We start from the raw sequence: 20,711 nt of genomic DNA, 5'->3' as shown, positions 1-20,711 counted from the left end.
GCTGAGAGCTGGATGCCGAGGCTGGTCGTCCACACCACCTCCTCTGCCAGACGAGCTGGGTCACACCCCACCGTTTCTCAGTACCCCCTGAACCTGCCCCCATTTTACACACGAGGGAAAAGGAAGCTTAGAATGGTCAAGGCCAGGTCGATGTCCTGCGGCCTCAGCATCAGGAGTTCTACAACCCAGACTCAGTCCAGGCCCTTCCTGGGCTCCATGACTGCTCTCTGGGCCCCTGAGCTGTCTTCCCAGTGTGGCTTTGTCACTTGGCCTGGAGGACTGGTTGGACGTACAAAACTAGGAAAACATGAAGGATCAAAATGTACCCTCAAGGTGAGGGAGGAAAAAGAGCGCTTTGTTTCTGTAAAGCCTGGGCTTTGGAAGTCATCAACTGTGAGTCTATGATCGTCCCACTTGGACCCTAAGTAACACCAGTTGTGGTGATTCTGTGGGGCTTGGCTTTATAAACACCACTCTTCTAATAAGAATTCAATACACTCGGCCCTCCAAAGGCAAAGAGAACACAGATGGTACAGAAATCAATAGAGTGGATGGATAAACCCACATGGGAACATCACTCAGCCAGAAAAAGGACAGAAGCAATGACACTCGCTACAATGTGAATGGACCTTGAGAACATGATGCTCAGTGAGAGAAGCCAGACACAGAAGGACACATAGTGTGCGACTCCATTTATATGAAACACCCAGAACAGGCAAATCCACAGGGACACAGAGTGCATTCGTGGTTGCCAGGGGCTGGGGGAGAGGGATGGAGGGTGACTGCTCATGGGGACAGGGTTTCTTCTCTGGGGGATGAAAATGTTCTGGAACTAGATAGAGGTGGAGGTCGCAAAACACTGTGAATGTCTTAAATGTCACTGAATTGTTCACCTTAAAATGGTGAATTTTGTGCCATGTGAATTTTGCCTCAAATAAATAAGAATATTAAGGATATACATGCACACACTCCAAAGCTGAGCTGTTCAATATGGAAGCTACTAGCTGTGTAGCTCTGTGGACACTGAAATTTACTTCGATTTAAGTGAATTACAGAATTCAGTTCCTCAGTGGCACTGGCTATATTGCCAGCGCTCGGAGCCTGGTGGGGCTGGTGGCAGAACACGCCCACTGTGGTGGGAAGTCCTGGTGGATGGCCAAGACTGAGAGGGGAAGCAGGAAGAGTGCATCACAGGGACAGTGGGAGCAAGAACGCCCCTTACTGGGGATGAACTGGGTGCTCCCTGTTCAGGGAGTGCAGTGCAGACTGCAGGCAAGAGAGGTGCCCGACAGGGGCGGGGACACAGCCATCGAGGCAGGGGTGCAGGGCTGGATCCATCTCCATCAGGGACCGGAGCCCTGGAGCCTGGGATGCACACGGTGGCCATGGCAGGACCCTGGGACCAGTCAGCCTGCAGCCGCTACGGTGAAGGCAGCCGCCACCCAGGCCCAGGGGCATCAGAGACGGGGGTTTGGTGAGAGGGACCCCAGGAAGCATGGGGTGGAGGGCTCATGCATCAGGCTCAGTGGGCAAGGAAACAATCAATTAGACCACAACTGCAAGTGATCATGCCCTCTTAGCACCCATGCTGGGGCGGCCACGCTTCCAAGAAATAAATGCTAAACATGTCCGACTACACATTCTAAACTGAATAAACGGCTTTGATGTTTGCCTTTTGGCTTTTGCTGAATTACGTTTTTGGGGTTTTTTTTTGTTTTTTGTTTGTTTGTATGTTTTGGGTTTTTTTTTGCGGTACGCGGGCCTCTCACTGTTGTGGCCTCTCCCGTTGCGGAGCACAGGCTCCGGACGCGCAGGCTCAGCGGCCATGGCTCACGGGCCCAGCCGCTCCGCGGCATGCGGGATCTTCCTGGACCGCGGCACGAACCCGTGTCCCCTGCATTGGCAGGCGGACTCTCAACCACTGTGCCACCAGGGAAGCCCTGTTTGTTTGTTTTTTGCCATAATCAGTTCCTTCTGTCGTGCTCCTAACTTTTAGATTTGTAAATCATAGATGATCACGTGGCCACAGTGGACCTCTGCACATGTCTATGATTTTAGTCTGTTCTGTTACCTCCGGTTTCTGGTAGATTTATGTCACTAACTTTATGTTTATGTCTACTTAATGGTGTATTTCAATCCACTATAGAAATCTAGAAGTTGGGAGAGCCTTAATGTGAAAATTCTCTCTCTGCAAATTTTAAAGAATATACCGATTCTAACACTAGATTCAATTAATGAACCAAATCCTAAGAATTCTCACTTCTCTTTTGCCTTATGGATAGAAAGGCTTTCTGTGTAGAAGGGTCATTTCCAATGTACAAGAAAACTGCCACTAGCAGATAAGAATGGACTAAATCAAACTCGGGGAAGGGCTTTCTTTGTGAGTTTAGATCATCGATTCCTTGGTGGGACCTTTTTACAACAAACAGTGAAAAAGTCTAATAACATGGAGTGAGGAAGGAAAATGAGGGTGCATTTCAACAGCAGCAGCCATGGAGCTGAGAAGTCAATTCAGAAAAATAGAGATTCCTCGCTCTGCTGATTCAAATGTTTTTCAAAACCAAGGTGGAGGCGTCTCCATCCTGGCTGCACTGGTTTTCCCGGAGCGGCCTGAGCGGCGGGCAGCTGGTCTCTTACCTGCGGCGAGGCTGGCACAGGCTGGGCCACAGGCGCCTGGGCTGCCGACGAGGGACACAGAGCCACGGAAGCCGGCGAATCCGATCCACCCTCTGAATTCTGCATGCTCAGTTCTAAAGAGAGGCAGAGAGAGAGTGAGTGGGGCAGGGCTGTCTTCACGAAGCCCAAAGAGGCAATGTACACGATAGGTGAGTGGTAATGACCTGCAGTCTTCCAAGTCCAAATGCAGGGATCCTGGCCAGACTAGGTAAGGAAGGGGAAGGGGGGAAGAGGCTGCACAACTGTTCCATAAGAAGAGAGAAGGGAGGGGGCAGGGGATGTTTTTCCAAATATAAACCCGAAAAAATAGCTCTGCAGGAATTCCTGAATGCTGGGGACAACAGCTCCCCCTTTCCGATCTGATCGGGCTCATATGACTTCTTTACTCATTTACCGACAAAACCAAAAGCTCCTGGGGGATGCTGGCCATCTGCGGAGCTACTGCACCCCAAACTATAAGCGCATCCTCCTAGGGCAGGGTCTCCCCCTCGGCACTGCTGCCATTGGGCAGGTCATTCATGTTCTGCGGGACCGTCCTGGGCCTTGTGGGGTGGAGCGGCATCCTGGGCCCCACCCACTTAATGCCAGGAGCACGCCTAGTTGTGACCACCGCAGATGTCGCCAGACATTGCCCAGTGTCCCTGGGGGGGCGGGGGGGGATGGATTCAACGCTGGTTAAGAATCACTGGTTTAGGGAGAAAAAAGGTGACAGCAGAGAAAGAAATGGCACATTCCTTTGGGCTGGAGGAAAATCCTCAGGCATTTCAGCAATAAGAAAAAGTGCCTTCTGTTCCTTTGCCCATGAGAAGGCAGACAAGTACATTTCTCTGCAGCCAGGTGTAGATATCTTTCAAGAAGGTAATTTAAAAATTCTCTACCAAAAGATTCATTTAATCTCAGCACGAAGTGGCAGACGATAGTCACTCCAGGAAAATGCTGAAAGTCAAACCCTCTTCACTTTTTATTTATTTTTATTTTATTTTATTTTTTTTGCGGTATGCGGGCCTCTCACTGTTGTGGCCTCCCCCGTCGCGGAGCACAGGCTCCGGACGCGCAGGCTCCGGACGCGCAGGCTCAGCGGCCATGGCTCACGGGCCCAGCCGCTCCGCGGCATATGGGATCCTCCCAGACCGGGGCACGAACCCGCATCCCCTGCATCGGCAGGCGGACTCTCAATCACTTGCGCCACCAGGGAGGCCCCCTCTTCACTTTTTAATAAACACTGGCTACCTTAAGTCTTTGGAGAAGCAGTACAATCCGCAAACTGCATAGAGAGGAGGTGGTTTTGTGGTCACACACACCTGTCCCATCCCTGTCCCTGTCCCGTCCTGGCTGTGGCTCTGAGCACATCCCCCCAGGAGTGAAGTCTCCCGGCTCCTGATCCCCAGGGAGGCCTGGACAGCATGGCACAAACCACGGTGCCCAGGACCTACGGCCAGAACTTTGATATATGTTTCTCTACAGCCCCAAGGGTCCCCACCTCCAATAATGGGTGGAGAATTTTTTTAAAAGCCTTTTAAAAAAAATATAAACTGATAATAGATGAAAATAATTTGCCTAAGGGAAGCAGAAAGGTGTGTGTGTGTGTTTGGATCTGAGAGTGTTGGCTCAATCCCGTCTTTATTGACTCTCCCAGGACTCCCCCATCCCCCCCCCCAAATGCCTTTGGTGCCACAAGAGCCACTGGATGGACCGTGACGGTGCCTGTGGCATTTTTCTCTTTCCCGTGACCTTGACTCAGTTCTCACCACCAGATGTCCCCAGAGCCATGCGGTGACGGGTGCCTCCTACATTCTTTGACTCTTTTGGAGGAAGAGGGAGAGGAGGAGGAGGAAAAGAAAGAGGAGGAGAGTGTGAATTTCTAATCGTGCATTTCCTGGGTCTCCAACATTCTCTGCCTTCCTGATGGAACTGACCTTTGGAATTATCCTGCTGGAATCTGCTTAATCGAGGTCTCTTGTTTATGGTTTTCTCTGACCGTTTTAAACCAGTCCTTTGCCCACTGTGCACCACTCTGTTCCCGTCTGTAGCCAGGAAGCGGGTAACTTCAGCAGCACTAGGAGGAAATGGATTAGAACTCTCCATGAAACGAAACCAGTGGTGAGAAAGTGAGCAGGCTGACTTTGCTGAGACCAGTCCCTTGTTCCACAGCTGAAGTCTTATGGAAACAGGGAGAACCTGTGAGTGTTGGGATAGACAGTGGGCCCATGCTGTGCTTAGTGTGGCCAGAACACACCTTCCAGAATGCAAGTGAGTCTAACACACTGCTAACCAGCAGGCACTGTCTGTCTATCACACTGCTTAGTGTATATCGTTTAGACCAGAGTCAGCAACCTTTTTCTGTAAAGGCCCAGATACTTTGGGGCCCACCTGGTCTCTGTTACAACTACTGGACTTTGCGATCATAGCACAGGAGCAAAAATGGCTGACATGTGAACGAATGAGCCTGGCTGTGTTCTAATAAAACTTTATAGAAACAGGCGACAGGCCAGGTTTGGCCCATAGGCCATGGTTGCTGGTCACTGGTCCATATAATTTTTTTTTTTTTCTGCACCATGCGGCATGCAGGATCATAGGTCCCTGACCAGGGATTGAACCTGGGTCCCCAAGCAGTGGAAGTGTGGTGTCCTAACCACTGGACCACCAGGGAAGTCCCCGGTCCATATAATTTGGGTTTAATAAAGTGACGTGGTTTTGGAAGGTGGGTAGAAAAACTACACTGTCTGGAATCAAAGCCTGAGGCCACAGGCCCTTGATCCAGCACCTAGTTCTTGTGGCCACGTCTCACCAACGTGACAGGACTGGAGGAGCTCCAGAGGGCGACTCAAACTGTGTGGAGGGTGGAGCTGTTGACATTTAAAGACAAACGCAAGTATCAGACATGGGTCTGAAATGCCGGCAGTGGTCTTCCAGAAGCTTGCCAAGTCATAAAGAAAGCTGATTGAATCCTGGAACCCCAGAAGCCAGGTGTAGCCCTTAAAACTTAGGATGGGAGTTTGGGCACAGATGACTTTGGGGAGCTCTAGTGGGTTGAATAGTGTCCCCCCCACCCCCAAATTCATGTCAACATGGAATCTCAGAATGTGACCTTATTTGGAAATAACGTCTTTGCAGATGTACTCAAGCAAAGGCTTAAGGTGAGATCATACTGGATGAGGGTGGGCCCTAAATCCAGGTGACAGTGTTCTTGTAACAGACAGAAAAGACACACAAGGAAGAAGGCCATGTGACAATGGAGGCAGAGACTGGAGTGACGCAGCTACAAGCCAAGGAATGCCAAGGCTTGCCGGGGCCACCAGCGCTGGAAGATCCTCCCCTAGAGGGATCATGGCCCTCTTGACACTTTCTAGTCTCCAGAACTGTAAGAGGATAATTTTTTGTTGTTTCAAGCCACCCAGTCTGTGGTACTTTGAATGGCAGCCCCAGGAAACTCACACAGGGGTCCCTACGGTGCATCCTGCAAGGTTTGGTGTCCTGCTTCTATGCCAGGCACAACTCAGGCAGCTGACACATATTTATCAAATGAATGAACACTTTAGTAACGCCTTAGTATTACATCTGATACTGAATTATGAAAATTTACATATAGCATTTCAGATAGTGAGAGTCTATGAAAGCACTTTATAAAACAGATAATAATACACAGAATTATTATTTCAAGAGGCAGTACAGCTAGGAAATACAAATAGGTTCACAGAGGTTTCAGAAAATGTACGATCTACCTGGTTATTTCAGGGGTAACTAAGACCCTTCTGGAAAAGGTAATGACCTTTTGAGACCGACTGCTCTGCTCGTCCTGATTCATCCCTTGACGCTAGGATCAGACAGACAGACTGACAGACGCTGTGTGGGACAGCCCGGCTGCTCTAATATATGAACACACAACAGGCCCATCTACGGAGAACGTGGAATCCTTCCTCAACCACCTAAGATAATCAAGGTTGTAGGTTGCACAAAAGCTGACCCAGTTTCCTGAAAAAATGTTTTATTTGGGCCCATTAATCAAGGGCTCTGAGCACCTCAAAGTTTAGGTTTTTTTAAAAAAATGGCTTTTAGGGCTTCCCTGGTGGCGCAGTGGTTGAGAGTCCACCTGCCAATGCAGGGGACACGGGTTCGTGCCCCAGTCCGGGAAGATTCCACATGCCACGGAGCGGCTGGGCCCGTGAGCCATGGCCGCTGAGCCTGTGCGTCCAGAGCCTGTGCTCCGCAACGGGAGAGGCCACAACAGTGAGAGGCCCGCGTACCACAAAAAAAAAAAAAAGGCTTTTGTATGTATTTTTTTAAGATTTTTTGGATGTGGACCATTTTTAAAGTCTTTATTGGATTTGTTACAATGTTGCTTCCGTTTTATGTTTCGGTTTTTTGGCCACAGGGCATGTGGGATCTTAGCTCCCCGACCAGGGGTCAAACCCATACCCCCTGCATTGGAAGGGGAAGTCTTAACCACTGGACTGCCAGGGAAGTCCCAAAAAATGGTTTTTAAAAGGCATACAAAAGAGCACTGACTTTCAGTAATGGTAGAGCAAATTGGTTGGACTAACCCTCCTGCAGATACTAAAAAATCTGGGCAAAGTATTTTTTTTTTAAAGCAACTATTTAAAGACACCGGAGGGTGACCAAAGCAGGCAGACACTGCCAGGGGGCCCACCCTTGAAAGACCGCTGTCAGACTGGTTGGTGACTCTGGCTTTTTGCTTGGTGGCACACCCCAGTCCACAAATGCTTGGGTGGCAGAAAGCATCAGCCTGGTCATCTTGAAGTGTCAGAGGAGAGAGTTCACAATGCTGTGTGTGTGTTTGTGGGAAGAAATAGAGCCACACAGTGGGTGAACCCCCAAATCCGACTATAGGGTCCACCCAAATCTTTAGCCAACTGGCTAGAAGCCACACATGTGGGGGAGTCATGGGGGTCTTGGAGAAAAACTGGCGGTTCAAAGATGAAAAGACTATGTGGAGATTTCAGCTGCTACTCACTGCAGGAGGGGCAGAGTTTGAGTCCAGCCAAGTTAAATGCCATCGAGGGGAACACAGCAGAATCCAGAGACTCTCCAACATATCATTCATGATGTCCAGGACCCAAGAAAGACCACGAGCTATGAGAAGAAATAGGAAATTGTGATTCATACCCAAGGAAAACAAACAAAAAAAAAGGAGTCAATTACAACCAAACCAAGATAATCCAGGTGATGCAGATAAAGCAGCTACTGAAAATAAGCTCAAGAATTTAAAGGAAGTTATATGCACAATGAACAAATGTATGGGAATCTCAACAGAGGAAGAGAAAATTTAAAAAAAGAACCAAGTAGAAATTCTGGAGCTGAAAAGCAAAATAACTAAAATGGAAATTTCACTGGATATGCTTCACAGCTGATTAGAGATGGAAGAAGGAAGAGTCATTGAACTTGAAGATAGATCAATCAATTTGAAGAACTGAGAGAAAAAAAGTTAAAGAAAAAAAACACAACACAAAAAACAGAACATGCAATCTAATATACATGTAACTGAAACCCCAGAAGAAAAGGAGAGAATGGGAAAGGAAAAAAAAGATATATTTGAAGAATGGCCAAACACCTCTTAAATTTGGTGCAAGACATCAACTTACAGGTCCCTGAAGTTCAACAAACCCCAAAAAAGATAAATACAAAGAAAATCAACTTAGGTGTGTCGTGGTTAAACTGCTAAAATAGATAAATAAATAAATAAAAAGATAATCTTTAAAGCAGTAGGAGAAAACTACATATTATATTTCAAGGGAACAACAGCATGGATGATAATCAACTTCTCATCAGTAACAATGGCAACCAGAAAACAATGAAATGACATCTTTAATGTGTTGGGGAAAAAAACCCTGTCAACCCAGAATTCTATATCCAGCAATGCTATTCTTAAAAGGAAGGTGAAAATAAAGACACTTTATGCGAAACGAAACCTGAGAAATTTTGCTGCCTATACTATAAGAAATGCAAAAGGAAGTTCTTCAGGATGGAAGGAAATAAAACCAGATGGTAAACTGGGATGTACAGGAAGGAATAAAGATCACTTGAAATGATGAATATGTGGGTAATTGTAAAAGACTGTATTGTTTTCTTTCCTTCTCTTAATTTCTTTAAAATGTCTATATCTATTTTAAAGAATTTATAACACTCTCTTGTGGGATTTATAATATATGTAGATATAATCTATATAACAATAATAGCACAAAGGAATGGGAGGGTAAATGGAATTACACATGCAAGGTTCTTGTATTTTACATGATGTAGTAAAATATTAACTCTACCTAGTTTGTGATAAAGATGCATATTGTAAACCCTAAAGTAACCTCTAAAAAATACAAAAAGATATAGCTAAAAAATTAATAGAGGAATAAAATAAAATACTAAACATAACTGATTATCCCCAAAGAAGGCAGGAAATGAAGAACAAAAAGCAGATGAAACAAATAGCAAAATGGGTTTCCTCTATCCAGACATATTAATAATTACATTACATGTAAATAGAGTGAACACTTGAATGAAAACACAGACATGGTCAGCCTGGATAAAAGACAAGATTGCATTATATGCTGTCTAAAGAAACCCTCTTTAAATATAAAGGCATACATAGGTGGAAAATAATGGGATGGAAAAAGGTAAGCCGTGCAAATGCTAATGTTAAGAAGGTTAGACTGGCTATAATGATCAGACAAAATTGACTTCAAGGCAAAGAACATTACTAGAGATAATGATGAACATTTCATCATAATAAAAATTATCAATTTATCAGGATGACATAATCATTACAGATGTGTGTGCACCTAGTAATACAACTTCAAAACAGAACCAAAGGAAAAATCAATAAATCAGTAATCATAGTTGGAGGTTTTAAACACCCTTCTTTCAGTTATTTTGATGGAAACTAAACAGAAATTCCAATAAAGCTATAGCATATCTGAATGACACTATCAATCACATTGACCTAATTAACATTTATAGAACACAAGCACCCAAACCTGCACTTTCTTCTCAAATGTACATGAACTATTCACAAAGATGGGTCATATTCTGGGACATAAAGCAAGTCTCAATACACTTCAAAAGAATGAAATTATACAGAGCATGTATGTACTTTGAGCATAATGGAATCAATCAGAGATCAATAAGATATCCAGAAAATGCCAAAATATTTAAAAAATAAAAAATACGCTTCTAAAATAACCCACAGGTCAAAGAATAAACCATAAGAGAAATTTAAAATATTTTGAACTAAATGACAATGAAAACATGACATATCAAAGTTTGTGGGATGCATCTAAAGCAGTGCTTAGAGGGAAATGGTTAGCTCTATAAACTTGTATTAAAAGAAAGGCTTAAAATTAATCATTAAGTTATCAACCTTAGGAATCTTTAAAAAGACAAGCAAATTAAACTTAAATTAAGTAAAAAGAAGGGGGAATTCCCTGGTGGTCCAGTGGTTAGGACTTGGTGCTTTCAGTGCCAGGGTCCAGGTTCAATCCCTGGTGGGGAAACTAAGAAAAAAAGAAAAGAAATTTCAGTTTTGAGGAAATTTTGCTTTGGTTCATCTTCTCTGTTGTTTGGAGAGGTTTTTAAAAATTTCATTAATTTCTCCTTTATCATTTCCTTCTTCTTACTTTCTTTCTTTCTTTTTTTTTTTTTTTTTTTTGGTCATGCTGCATAGTTTGCAGGATTTTGTTTCCCCGATGAGGGACTGAACCCGGGCCATGGCAGGGAAAGCCTGGAATTCTAACCACAGGGCCACCAGGCAACTCCCAAAACTGAAATTTCTTCAAAAAAGAAATGAGCTATCAAGCTATGAAAAGACATGAAGGAAACATAAATACACATTACAGTGACCCTCGAACAACTCGGGGTTAAGGGCACTGATACCTGCCACTCCACGTGCAGTCAAAAATCTGAGTATAACTTCACAGTCGGCCCTCCGTATCCACATTTCTGCATAATTGAACCAAGCAAAGATTGTGCAGTACTGTACTAGGCATTTATTGAAAAAAATCTACAAATAAGTGGACCCATGCAGTTCAAACCTGTGATGTTCAAGGGTTAATTGTACTAAGTGAAAGTAAATGCATACAGACTGTATAATTCCAACTATGTGACATTCTGGAAAAGGAAAAGCCATGGAGACAGCAAAAAGATCAGTGGTTGCCAGGAGTTGGTGGAAGGAGGAATGGATAGGAGCACAGAGGATCCTTAGGGCAGTGAAAATGCTCTGTACAATACCATACATTTGTCCAAATCCATAGAAAGTACAACACCAAGAGTGAACCCTAGTGTAAAGTATGGACTTTGGGTGATAATGACTTGTTAGTGTAGGTTTATCAACTGTAACAAATGTACCATCTGGTGAGGGATGTTGATAATAGGGCAGGTTACTCATGTGTGAAGGCAGAGAATATACAGGAAATTTCTGTACCTTCCTTTCAGTTTTGCTGTGAACCTAAAACTTCTCTTTAAAAAAATCATAGAAAAAAAAGAAAAGATTGACAACTCCCTATACAAGAACGAAAGAGAAAAGAAAAACACACAAATTGCCAATGTCATGAATGAAATGAGATACACCTCTACAAATCTTACAGAAATCAAAATGATAATAAGGAACTATTATAAACAACTTTAGCCAATAAATTCAGTAATTTAGATCAAGCAAACACTACACACCAAAACTGACACAAGATGAAATAGGATATGTGCATGTCATACATCTAACAAGGAAATTGAATACATTATTGAAAACCTTCCTACAAAAAAAAACTCTAGGCAAAAACAGTGTCACTGGTGAATGATATCAAACACTGAAGAAGGAATTATCACACAAATTCCATCAGCAAATAGAGAAAGGAATACTTCACAACTCATTTCATGAGGTCAGCAAAAACCCTGATACCAAAACTTGATAAAGATATTACAAGAAAAGTATTTAGACCAATATCTCTCATGAGCACATAGGCAAAAATCATAACAAAAAATAATAAATCAAATCCAGCAATATATAACCAATATAACCCATACTTATGTTGTCAATTGTTTTTTTTTTCTAATGAAGCCCCAGCTCTTTTCCTCCTCAGTTATTTTTGACAAAGGTGTCAAGGCAATTCAACAAGGAAAGGTAGTCTCTTAAACAAATGATATATCCACATGGGAAGAAAAAAAACAAATGAACCTCGATCCCTACCTCACACCATACACAAAAATGATTTTGAGTTAGATCACAGACTTACACATAAAAGCTAAAACTGTAAAAGTACTATGAGATAACAGGGGTGTAAGCAAAGGTTATTTAGACAGGGTGCAGAAAGTAATGAACATAAAAGAAAAAACTTGATACATTAGATTTCATCAAAATTTAAAACTTCTGCTCATTAAAGGATTTCACTAAGAACCCAAATTGGTAAGCCACAGTCTGGGAGAAAATATTTGCATAACTTGTATCTGGAATACAAGGGCTTTTATCCACAGTATATAAAAAGGGCTTTTATCCACAGTATATAAAAATCTCCTACAACTCAATAATAAGAAGACAACCTAATGGGCAAAAAACTTGGATAGGCACTTCATAAAGGTATACAGATGCCCCAAAAGGATATGAAATAGTACTCAACCTCGATAGACACTCGGGAAATGCAAACTAAAACTGCAATGAGATGCCACACACTAGAATGGCTAAAATAAAAATATCTGACAACAACCAATGCTGTGAGCACATGGAGAAACTGTAACTCTCACACACTTGTAGGGATGTAAAATGATACACCACAGTGGAAAAAAGCTTTGGCAGTTTTCTAGCAAGTTAAACCTACCCTTTAACCCAGAATTCCTCTCCTGGATGTTTATCCAAGAGAAATGGAAACATATGTCTTCAAAAAACTTGTATAAGCATGTTCATAGCAGTTTTCTAGACAAAAAGGAGAAATAACCCCAATGTGCATTAGCAGAAGAATCAGTGAGAAACTGCAGACTGTGTTAAGTTAACGACGCATAGTGTAATCCCCCAATCATTAAACACACCCACACACACAGCCAAAAAGCTGATGGGGAACACTATTCATTGACAGAAAATTATGAACTACTGATAAACATAACACATAGGTGAATCTCAAAATCATTATGCTGAGTGAAAGAAGATGGATCCAAAAGTGTATATACATAATACAGGATGGGCAAAGCTAATTAATTCAAGGTTAAAAAAATCAGAAAGAGTGTGGGTGCAGGGATTAACTTAGGAAGGGATGGGGGGAAACTTTGAGAGAGGTGGATGGTCACGTTCTCTATGTGATAGGGTGTGCATTACATGGAATATCCATCTGTCAAAACTGGACAGCTAAGATTTGCACATTTATTGTCTGTAAATCTTTTTTTTTTTTTTTTTGGTCGCGCTGTGCAGCTTTCGGGATCTTAGTTCCCCGACCAGGGATCGAACCCGGGCCCCTGGCAGTGCAAGCACTGAGTCCTACCCACTGGACTGCCGGGGAATTCCCGGTCTGTAAATCTGAACCTAAAAAAGCCTTTAGTAATGAGTAGAGGATGGGGAGTGGTTTTTGGTATAGGTGGTACAAGATGCAGGAGGCTGATAACTGTAGGAGGCCGGTGGTGACTCCACAGGGTTCATTATCCTGTGGGTGGATTTTGTTGATGTTTGAAATTTCCAAAATAGAAAGTTAAACAAAAAAACCCATCCGGCTATTAGCTTTCAGCCACAAAGAATAAGCGCAAGCTTCTGCCTTTCTCCACATGTGCTGGTTTGCTGGGCTAGCAGCCCTTGAAGAGGAGGCCAGTCGTTTCGGGAGTCCTTCTGGAAGGTGTGGGGCAGGATCAGGGTGACTCCTGGGGCAGCGCGGAGGTGGCCCGCCCGTGAGGACAAGGGCAACCGACAGCCACACGCAACGTGAAGTCCTCTGCTTTTCCTTTTCCCTGTTCAGCTGGCAGGCTCCTTGGTGATCCCAATCACCTTGGGCAGCTGCACTTGTGCTCTGAACTTGAACTTGTGATAGGAACCTTGTGATAGGAATCATTCCGTTGCTGTCTTCCCCGCTTGTTCTATCACAGTCACTTGTCCTCTCTCCTGTTTTTTCTTCCCCAGGCCGGGACCTGAGCCTTCTTTCTCTGACTCTATCTGCCGCCGCTCCCTGGAACACGACCCGCGGCCCAGGCTGGCCAGGTTGGCCCAAAGCTCTTTGTGCTCAGAGACACGCCCAGCGTGTTGTTTATAAGCTGAGCACATTTCCTTTGCCATCTGGTCCACGATAAGGGCAAACTTGAGAAATAAAGTGGAAAAGTGCAGGGCCACGGTGCCACTTCCCCTACTGGGCCAGCCTGGCATTTAGAAGGCACGGCTGACCTTCTGGAGACGCTGCCCAGAAACACCCACCAGCAGGAACGGGGCGAGGGTTCCTGAGTGTATGTGAGGGGGCCAAGCAGAGACCCGCGGTCTGCAGCCCTGGATCAGGGCCTCCATGAATGAAGCTGTCTGGGCACAAAGGGAAGAGGCTTCTGTTTACGGGAGAATACTCTGGTTACCTAGTAACCAGTAATGACAGGAAAGGAAATGCAGAAAAAGCTGAGGGCAATTTCTGGGCCTGGTTCCTGGTCCAGCGCTGACTCACCATGACCTGAAGCAATCTCCTGTTCTATTCCCCGTCCCTCCCCGAGCCAAGGGGAGGGATCACCTGCCTCGCATAGGTCTGGTCCGTATTTAGGAAGCAGCACGTCATCTCTGGGTAATTAGGGGAGAGCCGGCCTGTTGGGTTTCTACTTCCCTTCGTTCTGATTGGCCAGTTAACTTCCGCTCTGGGGAGACGCAGGCCTTTTACTTTTACTTTGCGGAGAGACACATGGCCTCCTCGGGACATCGGTTCATGTTTTGCTGGTACTTGGTGGCATCTGGATGGCACCTGGGTTCATTGGCCCCCAAGAAAGCAATTCATTTCTTCCCTATGGACAAGAAGGAACAAGTCCAGAATGTTCTTAAGAGCATGAATTGTTTCAAACACCGGGGTCTGGTCTGATGCTTGTGTTGACATTCCCAGAGCTATTAGGGGGACCAGAAAAATCAGGTCCCTTTTTTTCTCTTGGGTCCCCTTCAGTCTGAGGCCAGGTCTAGGGAGCAAGCCACATGGAGTTTAGATTCTCTGCTGTCCCTGCTGGCGTGTGGCCCCTGCTGAGCGCCAGGCACCCAGAGGAGACCCATACACTTGGAGAACTAAATGGCCATCTATCTCCTCCTTGATGAAAAGTGGATCCTTTAACCCTCCATGATGGTGGAAACCACATCCTTTCTCTCTTGGACACTCCCACGCACCCCCCGCCCAGTAGGCACTGATGCAGGGTCCCCACTGCGGGCAATCGTCTGGTCATTCCCTGTGGGGGGCTGGCCCAGGCACTATGGGTGCTGGTGGAATCCCTGGCCCCCACCCACCAGATGCCAAGAGCACCTCCCAAGCCTGAGTCTCTGATGCACTGCTGAGCATCTCTGGGGTGTGGGGTAGGGTCGCCCCACTTGAGAAGCTCTGTTCTCAGGGAACATGCAGCCTCTGGCAAATGAGCTGGACAAACGGCGCTTGAGTACAATGGACTCACAGACAAGTTGAGAATGGGGACAGTGACAAAGAGGGCACTGTGGTGACCTGGGCACCAAATCACTGCAATCCAGCCAGAAGGAGGGGGGAAAACGACTGGACCCTTTAAAAGCTACCCACTCTTTCCAGTCGTCATAATTTCAACTCACATCAAGGGTGACCCATTGTTCCCTCCTGGCCTAAACCTTTTGGACACCCTGGCATTCCTCAGTTAATTTTCAGTTTTGTGTTTTTTTTCCTTTTGCAGCCATGGACTTTGAAGGATCAGAGTTGGCTCCGAGTCCCTCTGGAATGAAGTATCTTCAGAATTCAAATTCCTTTTTCTTTGGTAAGAACTGGGCTTCTGTTCCTGTTTTCTTGTTGGAAGCCAAGCTTTCCCTCTTTCTCCAGCAGAGAGAAGATCAGGCTCAAGCCCTGGAATTGGCCGTCAGAGGGCTCTAAGCTCAATGCAGGGGGTGGGAGGCAGCCAGGTCCCCGGCCAGTCCCATGGTCCCAGGGTTCGGGGTCGAGTGGGACAGGCCCCTCTGAACTCCAATGACAGCCACCTTTCCTCCCCCGCACTGTAACGCGGCAGCACCCTCTTACTTTCCTCTTAAAGCGACACGATTTGACTATTAATGTAAAAATTGTCCAAACTGAGGTACGGTTACCTTGTCTGGGATGTGGTCTGATTTTAGTTGCCACTGACAACGTCACAGATTCAGGGGAAAATGTGAATTAAAAAACCACAGATGTAGAGAACAAACGTATGGACACCAAGGGGGGAAAGTGGCGGGGGAGTGGTGGTGGTGGTGGGATGAATTGGGAGATTGGGACTGACATATATACACTAATATGTCTAAAATGGATAACTAATAAGAACCTGCTGTATAAAAAAATAAATAAAATTCTAAAGAAAAACCCCACCCAGGCTGCCCTGACACTATCACCCAGCACATGTACTCCTGGCAGGCACCCACCCCAAGTCCATACCTGATCAGTGATCACTTAATAACACCGTTAAGACTTGGGTTCCAGGAAATGGAAATTCTCCTCTGGTTGGGCAGGGTGGGGGGCACCCCAAAGTTCAGCACATTGGCCTTTTTTTTTTTTTTGTGGTATGCGGGCCTCTCACTGTTGTGGCCTCTCCCGTTGCGGAGCACAGGCTCTGGAAGCGCAGGCTCAGCGGCCATGGCTCACGGGCCCAGCCGCTCCGCGGCATGTGGGATCTTCCCGGACCGGGGCATGAACCCGTGTCCCCTGCATCGGCAGGCGGACTCTCAACCACTGCACCACCAGGGAAGCCCCGGCCTCTTATCTGTCCCCGGAGAGTAGGCCAGAGATGTGTCGTACACTCACCTGCGTACACACAAACACACATGTACACACGCACCCACAACACACACACATGCACACTCATACACATGTACCAACACCCCCACCCCACGATTACACACAGATGCACACACAGAAACATATAGGGGATTCAGATACATAAACATGCATGCACATGTCCACAACTGCCCTGCACAGGCTAACATGAGAAAAAGTGGCCCAAAACACTCCTAAGACACTGTTGCCCTTTTCCTACTTCAGATACGTTTCTATTAAACTGAAGGTTGACTAGGTCCAGGGTCCCAGCAGGGAAAAACAAGTGATCTTCATAGTAGAAAAGGGGGGACCCCTATGTTTGCATATTTGCACACATGCATATGGGAAAAACCCCCTCAAAATACAGGTTTTTCTCTACACAGAACTTCATCCCGGGATTCCGCTCTGAAATTGTCTCCGTCACCCCGCTTTCTGACACAGCTTCTCCACCCCAGCTCTTGGTCTCACCCCGCCCTCCACTCCCCACCCCCCGGCCCACATCCTCCTCCATCCGGCCAGGATCCCTGGATCCTGACCCAACGTTTCTACCCCTCTATTCCTCAGCTCCCGTTACTACTTGTTTATTTTTTGAAATTAAAAAAAAAATTTAAAGAATTTTTTGGCTGCACCGCTTGGCATGTGGGATCTTAGTTCCTGGACCAGGGATCGAGCCCGCGTCCCCTGCAGTGGAAGGGCGGAGTCTTAACCACTGGACCGCCGGGGAAGCCCGGGGAAGCCCCCGTCACTCCTTGTTGATGACGCCCTTCCTGCTACAGCGGCAGAGCCGCGTGGATGGCAAAGCCGAGAGGTTCACTCCCCGGCCCCCTCACAGAGGAGGCTACAGCTCTGCTCTAGGTGTGGGGAGGGGCTACACCGAGGGCCCCAGGCCTTAGTTTCGGCGCTGGTCCAGGGTGGGAGGCCGCCTCCCTCTGCATCCTCACGTCGGCCCCACCACCCTCCTCCCTGGGGCTTCAGGGCCGGCTTTCAGGGTCGTCATAACCCTCTCCCTAGTGGTTGGGCTGCACCTTGGGATTCTGACCCCTTGTTTCTGGTCTCCTCCTCCCTCTGATAGTGTCTTCTCGGGCCCTGGTCCGGCCCCTCTTGGTCCTCTCCCCCCGGCGCCAGGTTCCCATTTCCAGACGCCCCCCAGACCTGGGCGCCGCTCCGGTGCCTCAGCAAATCCAAAAGAGAGCTTCTTCCCCCCCACCAAATGGCTGCTGCTTCTGCGTTTCCTAAGCCCCTGGGCTGTTGGAGCCATTGGGCATCTCCCTCAGCCTGGTGGCCACATCTAACTGGTGACTTGGTCCTCAGGTCTCCACCGGGCCCCCCTCAGGGGCCTAGACCGTCCCTGCCCCTTGGGCTCGCACTGCAAGCTCTGGATCTGCCTCAGGGCAGCATGGGTTTTCAAAATCAACGGCCATCCGAAGCCTAAATGCGGAGGTGGGGGTCCGGGACACGATGTCAAGGGTCTGTGGTCCTTGAGCGGTGGAACACGTGTGGCCTTCACGCTCACGCAGCAGCTCAGACCCTCCGACCTGAAGACGGTGCATCCTAGCTACCTGAGAGCCCTGCTCCGCGCAGCGCTTGGAAGAAACAGCCACCTGGACCCCTTCCCGCTCCCCAGCCTGCGAGCTCCATCAGGGAGAAAGGCTGAATACTCTTCATATGTCACTTGCTGGGACTGTGGCCGAAGCCTCAGCTTCTTTATCCGAGAAAGGGGTGGAATGATGTACTGGTTGTGCCCACCCCGAGCCTGGATCCCAGCTGGTGCTCGATAAATAAAATATGACCTCGTGGAAGAGAAGAGGGATGACAGCCACACCAGACTCCGGCACAGCGCGGAGTTCCCTGTGTGATCGCAGTTCTCAGGAAACTACTCCTTTATCAGCCTCAATTAAAAAACAACAACAAACAGACTGAGGCTCAGAGAGGTCAAGCCATGAGTCCAAGGTCACACAGCATGAAGTGGCAGAGCTGGATCTGAACAGGGTCCTCCTTTAACAGGAGGCATGAGTTTATGAAGACCCCCCGAGTCTCTCACTGTCTGTACGCGCGGGGTCCATGTTTCCTTCCCGTAGAAATTGCTCCCCAGGCCCCACGCCAAAGAGAACTCAAAATAATATCAGCAACACGGGCTCAGAGTTCTGCTTTATAAGTTTCTACAATTTAGCTCAGTTACCAGAGCTATGAATCGACTGACGTGGTTCATGTGAATGAATTACGTGAATCCACGTTGGGCCTGCGTGTTTCAATTCCCTATCCGGTGCTTCACCTTCTTAGTAACTGGAAGGAACTTGTAGAAAAAGACCCTGACAGTCACCGTTCCCATCGTCTTTCCCCCCAAGCAGTTGCCCGCGTGGGTAAAGAAGCCTGGGTCCCACCCTTGACCGGCGGCGCATGCTCAGTGCCCACCTTCACTCCCACCCCTGGAGACTGATGTCTCATTTCCACCACCCCCCTCCGTCCTCTCCCTATGTCCCCTCTCCACGGGGGCATGCCGCCCCTTCTGCACCCACCACGTCCTGCCCTCTGCTCTGATGCGCTTCTGCTGTGGCTCCATGGGGACTGCCAGGCTTCCCCTGGTTTCTTTCTTTCTTTTTAAATTAATTAACTCATTCATTCATTCATTTATGGCTGCGTTGGGTCTTCGTTGCTGTGTGCGGGCTTTCTGTAGTTGCGGTGAGCGGGGGCTACTCATCGTTGCGGTGCGCGGGCTTCTCATTGTGGTGGCTTCTCTTGTTGCGGAGCACGGGCTCTACATGCGCGGGCTTCAGTAGTTGTGGCTCAAGGGTTCTAGAGCGCAGGCTCAGTAGTTGTGCTGCACGGGCTTAGTTGCTTTGTGGCATGTGGGATCTTCCCGGACCAGGGCTCGAACCCGTGTCCCCTGCACTGGCAGGCAGATTCTTAACCACTGTGCCACTAGGGAAGCCCCTTCCCCTGGTTTCAGCCACCTGACCCCTCGGCTCCCCCAGTTCAGCCCAAACATAATTCAACACTCCAGGCTCTGAGACCAGGGCCGAGGGGGCTGGTGGCCTGAGGGAGGCCCCTGAGCTGTGCCACCTCCACCCTGCAAGTCAACGTCTTTGTAGAATGAGGGTGGCCAGCGTGGGGTCAAGGCAGACGCAGCCATTCTGGCGTGGAGGCCACTGGAGGATGGGCTGGTGTCCCTGAGAGCACTGAGGATGGCCCCTGCCAGGATGGGACAGACGGGACCCCACAGAGCAGGGCCAAGGCCAAGGCCAGGCTGGAGAGCACCTGGCCCTCCAAGTGCCGACGGCTCAGTTAGCGAGGGCTTCAAAGGGGACTAAGTATCACAGCGAGCAGCAGCTACAGCCCCCCGTCAAATCATCTCAGCCCCTAGCGCGCGCTTTCCCCAGCTCGGCACAGAGGCCACTGGGCCAGGACACTCTTGGATGTGGGGCCGGCCTGGGCACTGTCGGGTCCTGAGTGGCATCCCCGGCCCCAGCCACTCGGTGCCAGAAGCACCTCCCCAGCTCTGACAACCATAAATGGCTGAGACATCACCCAGTGTCCTCTGGGGGCAAAGTCAGCTGGGGATGAGAGGCACTGCTTCGCCTTTTCTGAAACTGCTCATAAATTATAACCTCATTTTCACACAGTTCCCAGGAGCCTTGTATGTGCCTTAAAGTTTGAGAGGAGCTGCTCTGAGCCAGGATGTTTTAGCCTCAGCACTAGACACCTTTGGGGCCCATCATTCTCTATGGGGGGGCCGTCCTGGGCGCTGGGGGGTGTGGAGCAGCCTCCCTGGCCCCCACCCCCTCGATGCCAGGAGCCCCCAGTGGTGATGACCACAGATGTCCCCAGACGTCGCCCAGCATCCCCTGGGGCAGGATCATCCCCAGGGAGACCCACTGGTCTAAGGCCACAGCCTCGCTAAGCATGGCGTTTCCACGTCAACCACACACCCTTCTCCACGCCCGTGGCCTCGGACCTGCTTCCTATGACACAACTGTGCACGTTTGGCTTCTGGACCAGCCAGTCTGCCTCGAGAAAACAAAGTCTGGGTCTTAGTCATCCTTGCAGTCCCCTCCCAGCCCCTAGCGAGTTGCCCACGATGATCCTCCAGAGATATTTTGG

At 47.8% G+C, this 20,711-nt stretch overlaps 1 protein-coding gene across 3 annotated transcripts in view; it reads right to left on the bottom strand.

Annotated features, from left to right (window-relative positions):
* The window catches only part of RFX2 (regulatory factor X2), a 99,693-nt gene that overhangs the window by 44,531 nt on the left and 34,451 nt on the right, over positions 1-20,711 (bottom strand). The window contains exons 2-4 of one of the 3 annotated variants that reach the window (XM_060094317.1): positions 7,649-7,767; positions 4,593-4,732; positions 2,638-2,750 (exon numbers count right to left, since the gene is read on the bottom strand). In XM_060094317.1, the coding sequence (XP_059950300.1) occupies positions 2,638-2,742 (105 nt within the window). In that variant the 5' untranslated portion in view covers positions 2,743-2,750; positions 4,593-4,732; positions 7,649-7,767. The remainder of the gene's footprint in view (positions 1-2,637; positions 2,751-4,592; positions 4,733-7,648; positions 7,768-20,711) is intronic. The other 2 variants (XM_060094315.1, XM_060094316.1) reach the window with 2 other exon arrangements.

This window comes from Mesoplodon densirostris, chromosome 3 (genome assembly GCF_025265405.1).
Source record: "Mesoplodon densirostris isolate mMesDen1 chromosome 3, mMesDen1 primary haplotype, whole genome shotgun sequence".
In the NCBI taxonomy this organism is placed as follows: Eukaryota; Metazoa; Chordata; class Mammalia; order Artiodactyla; family Ziphiidae; genus Mesoplodon; species Mesoplodon densirostris.
This window is presented reverse-complemented; position numbering and strand designations above follow the sequence as displayed.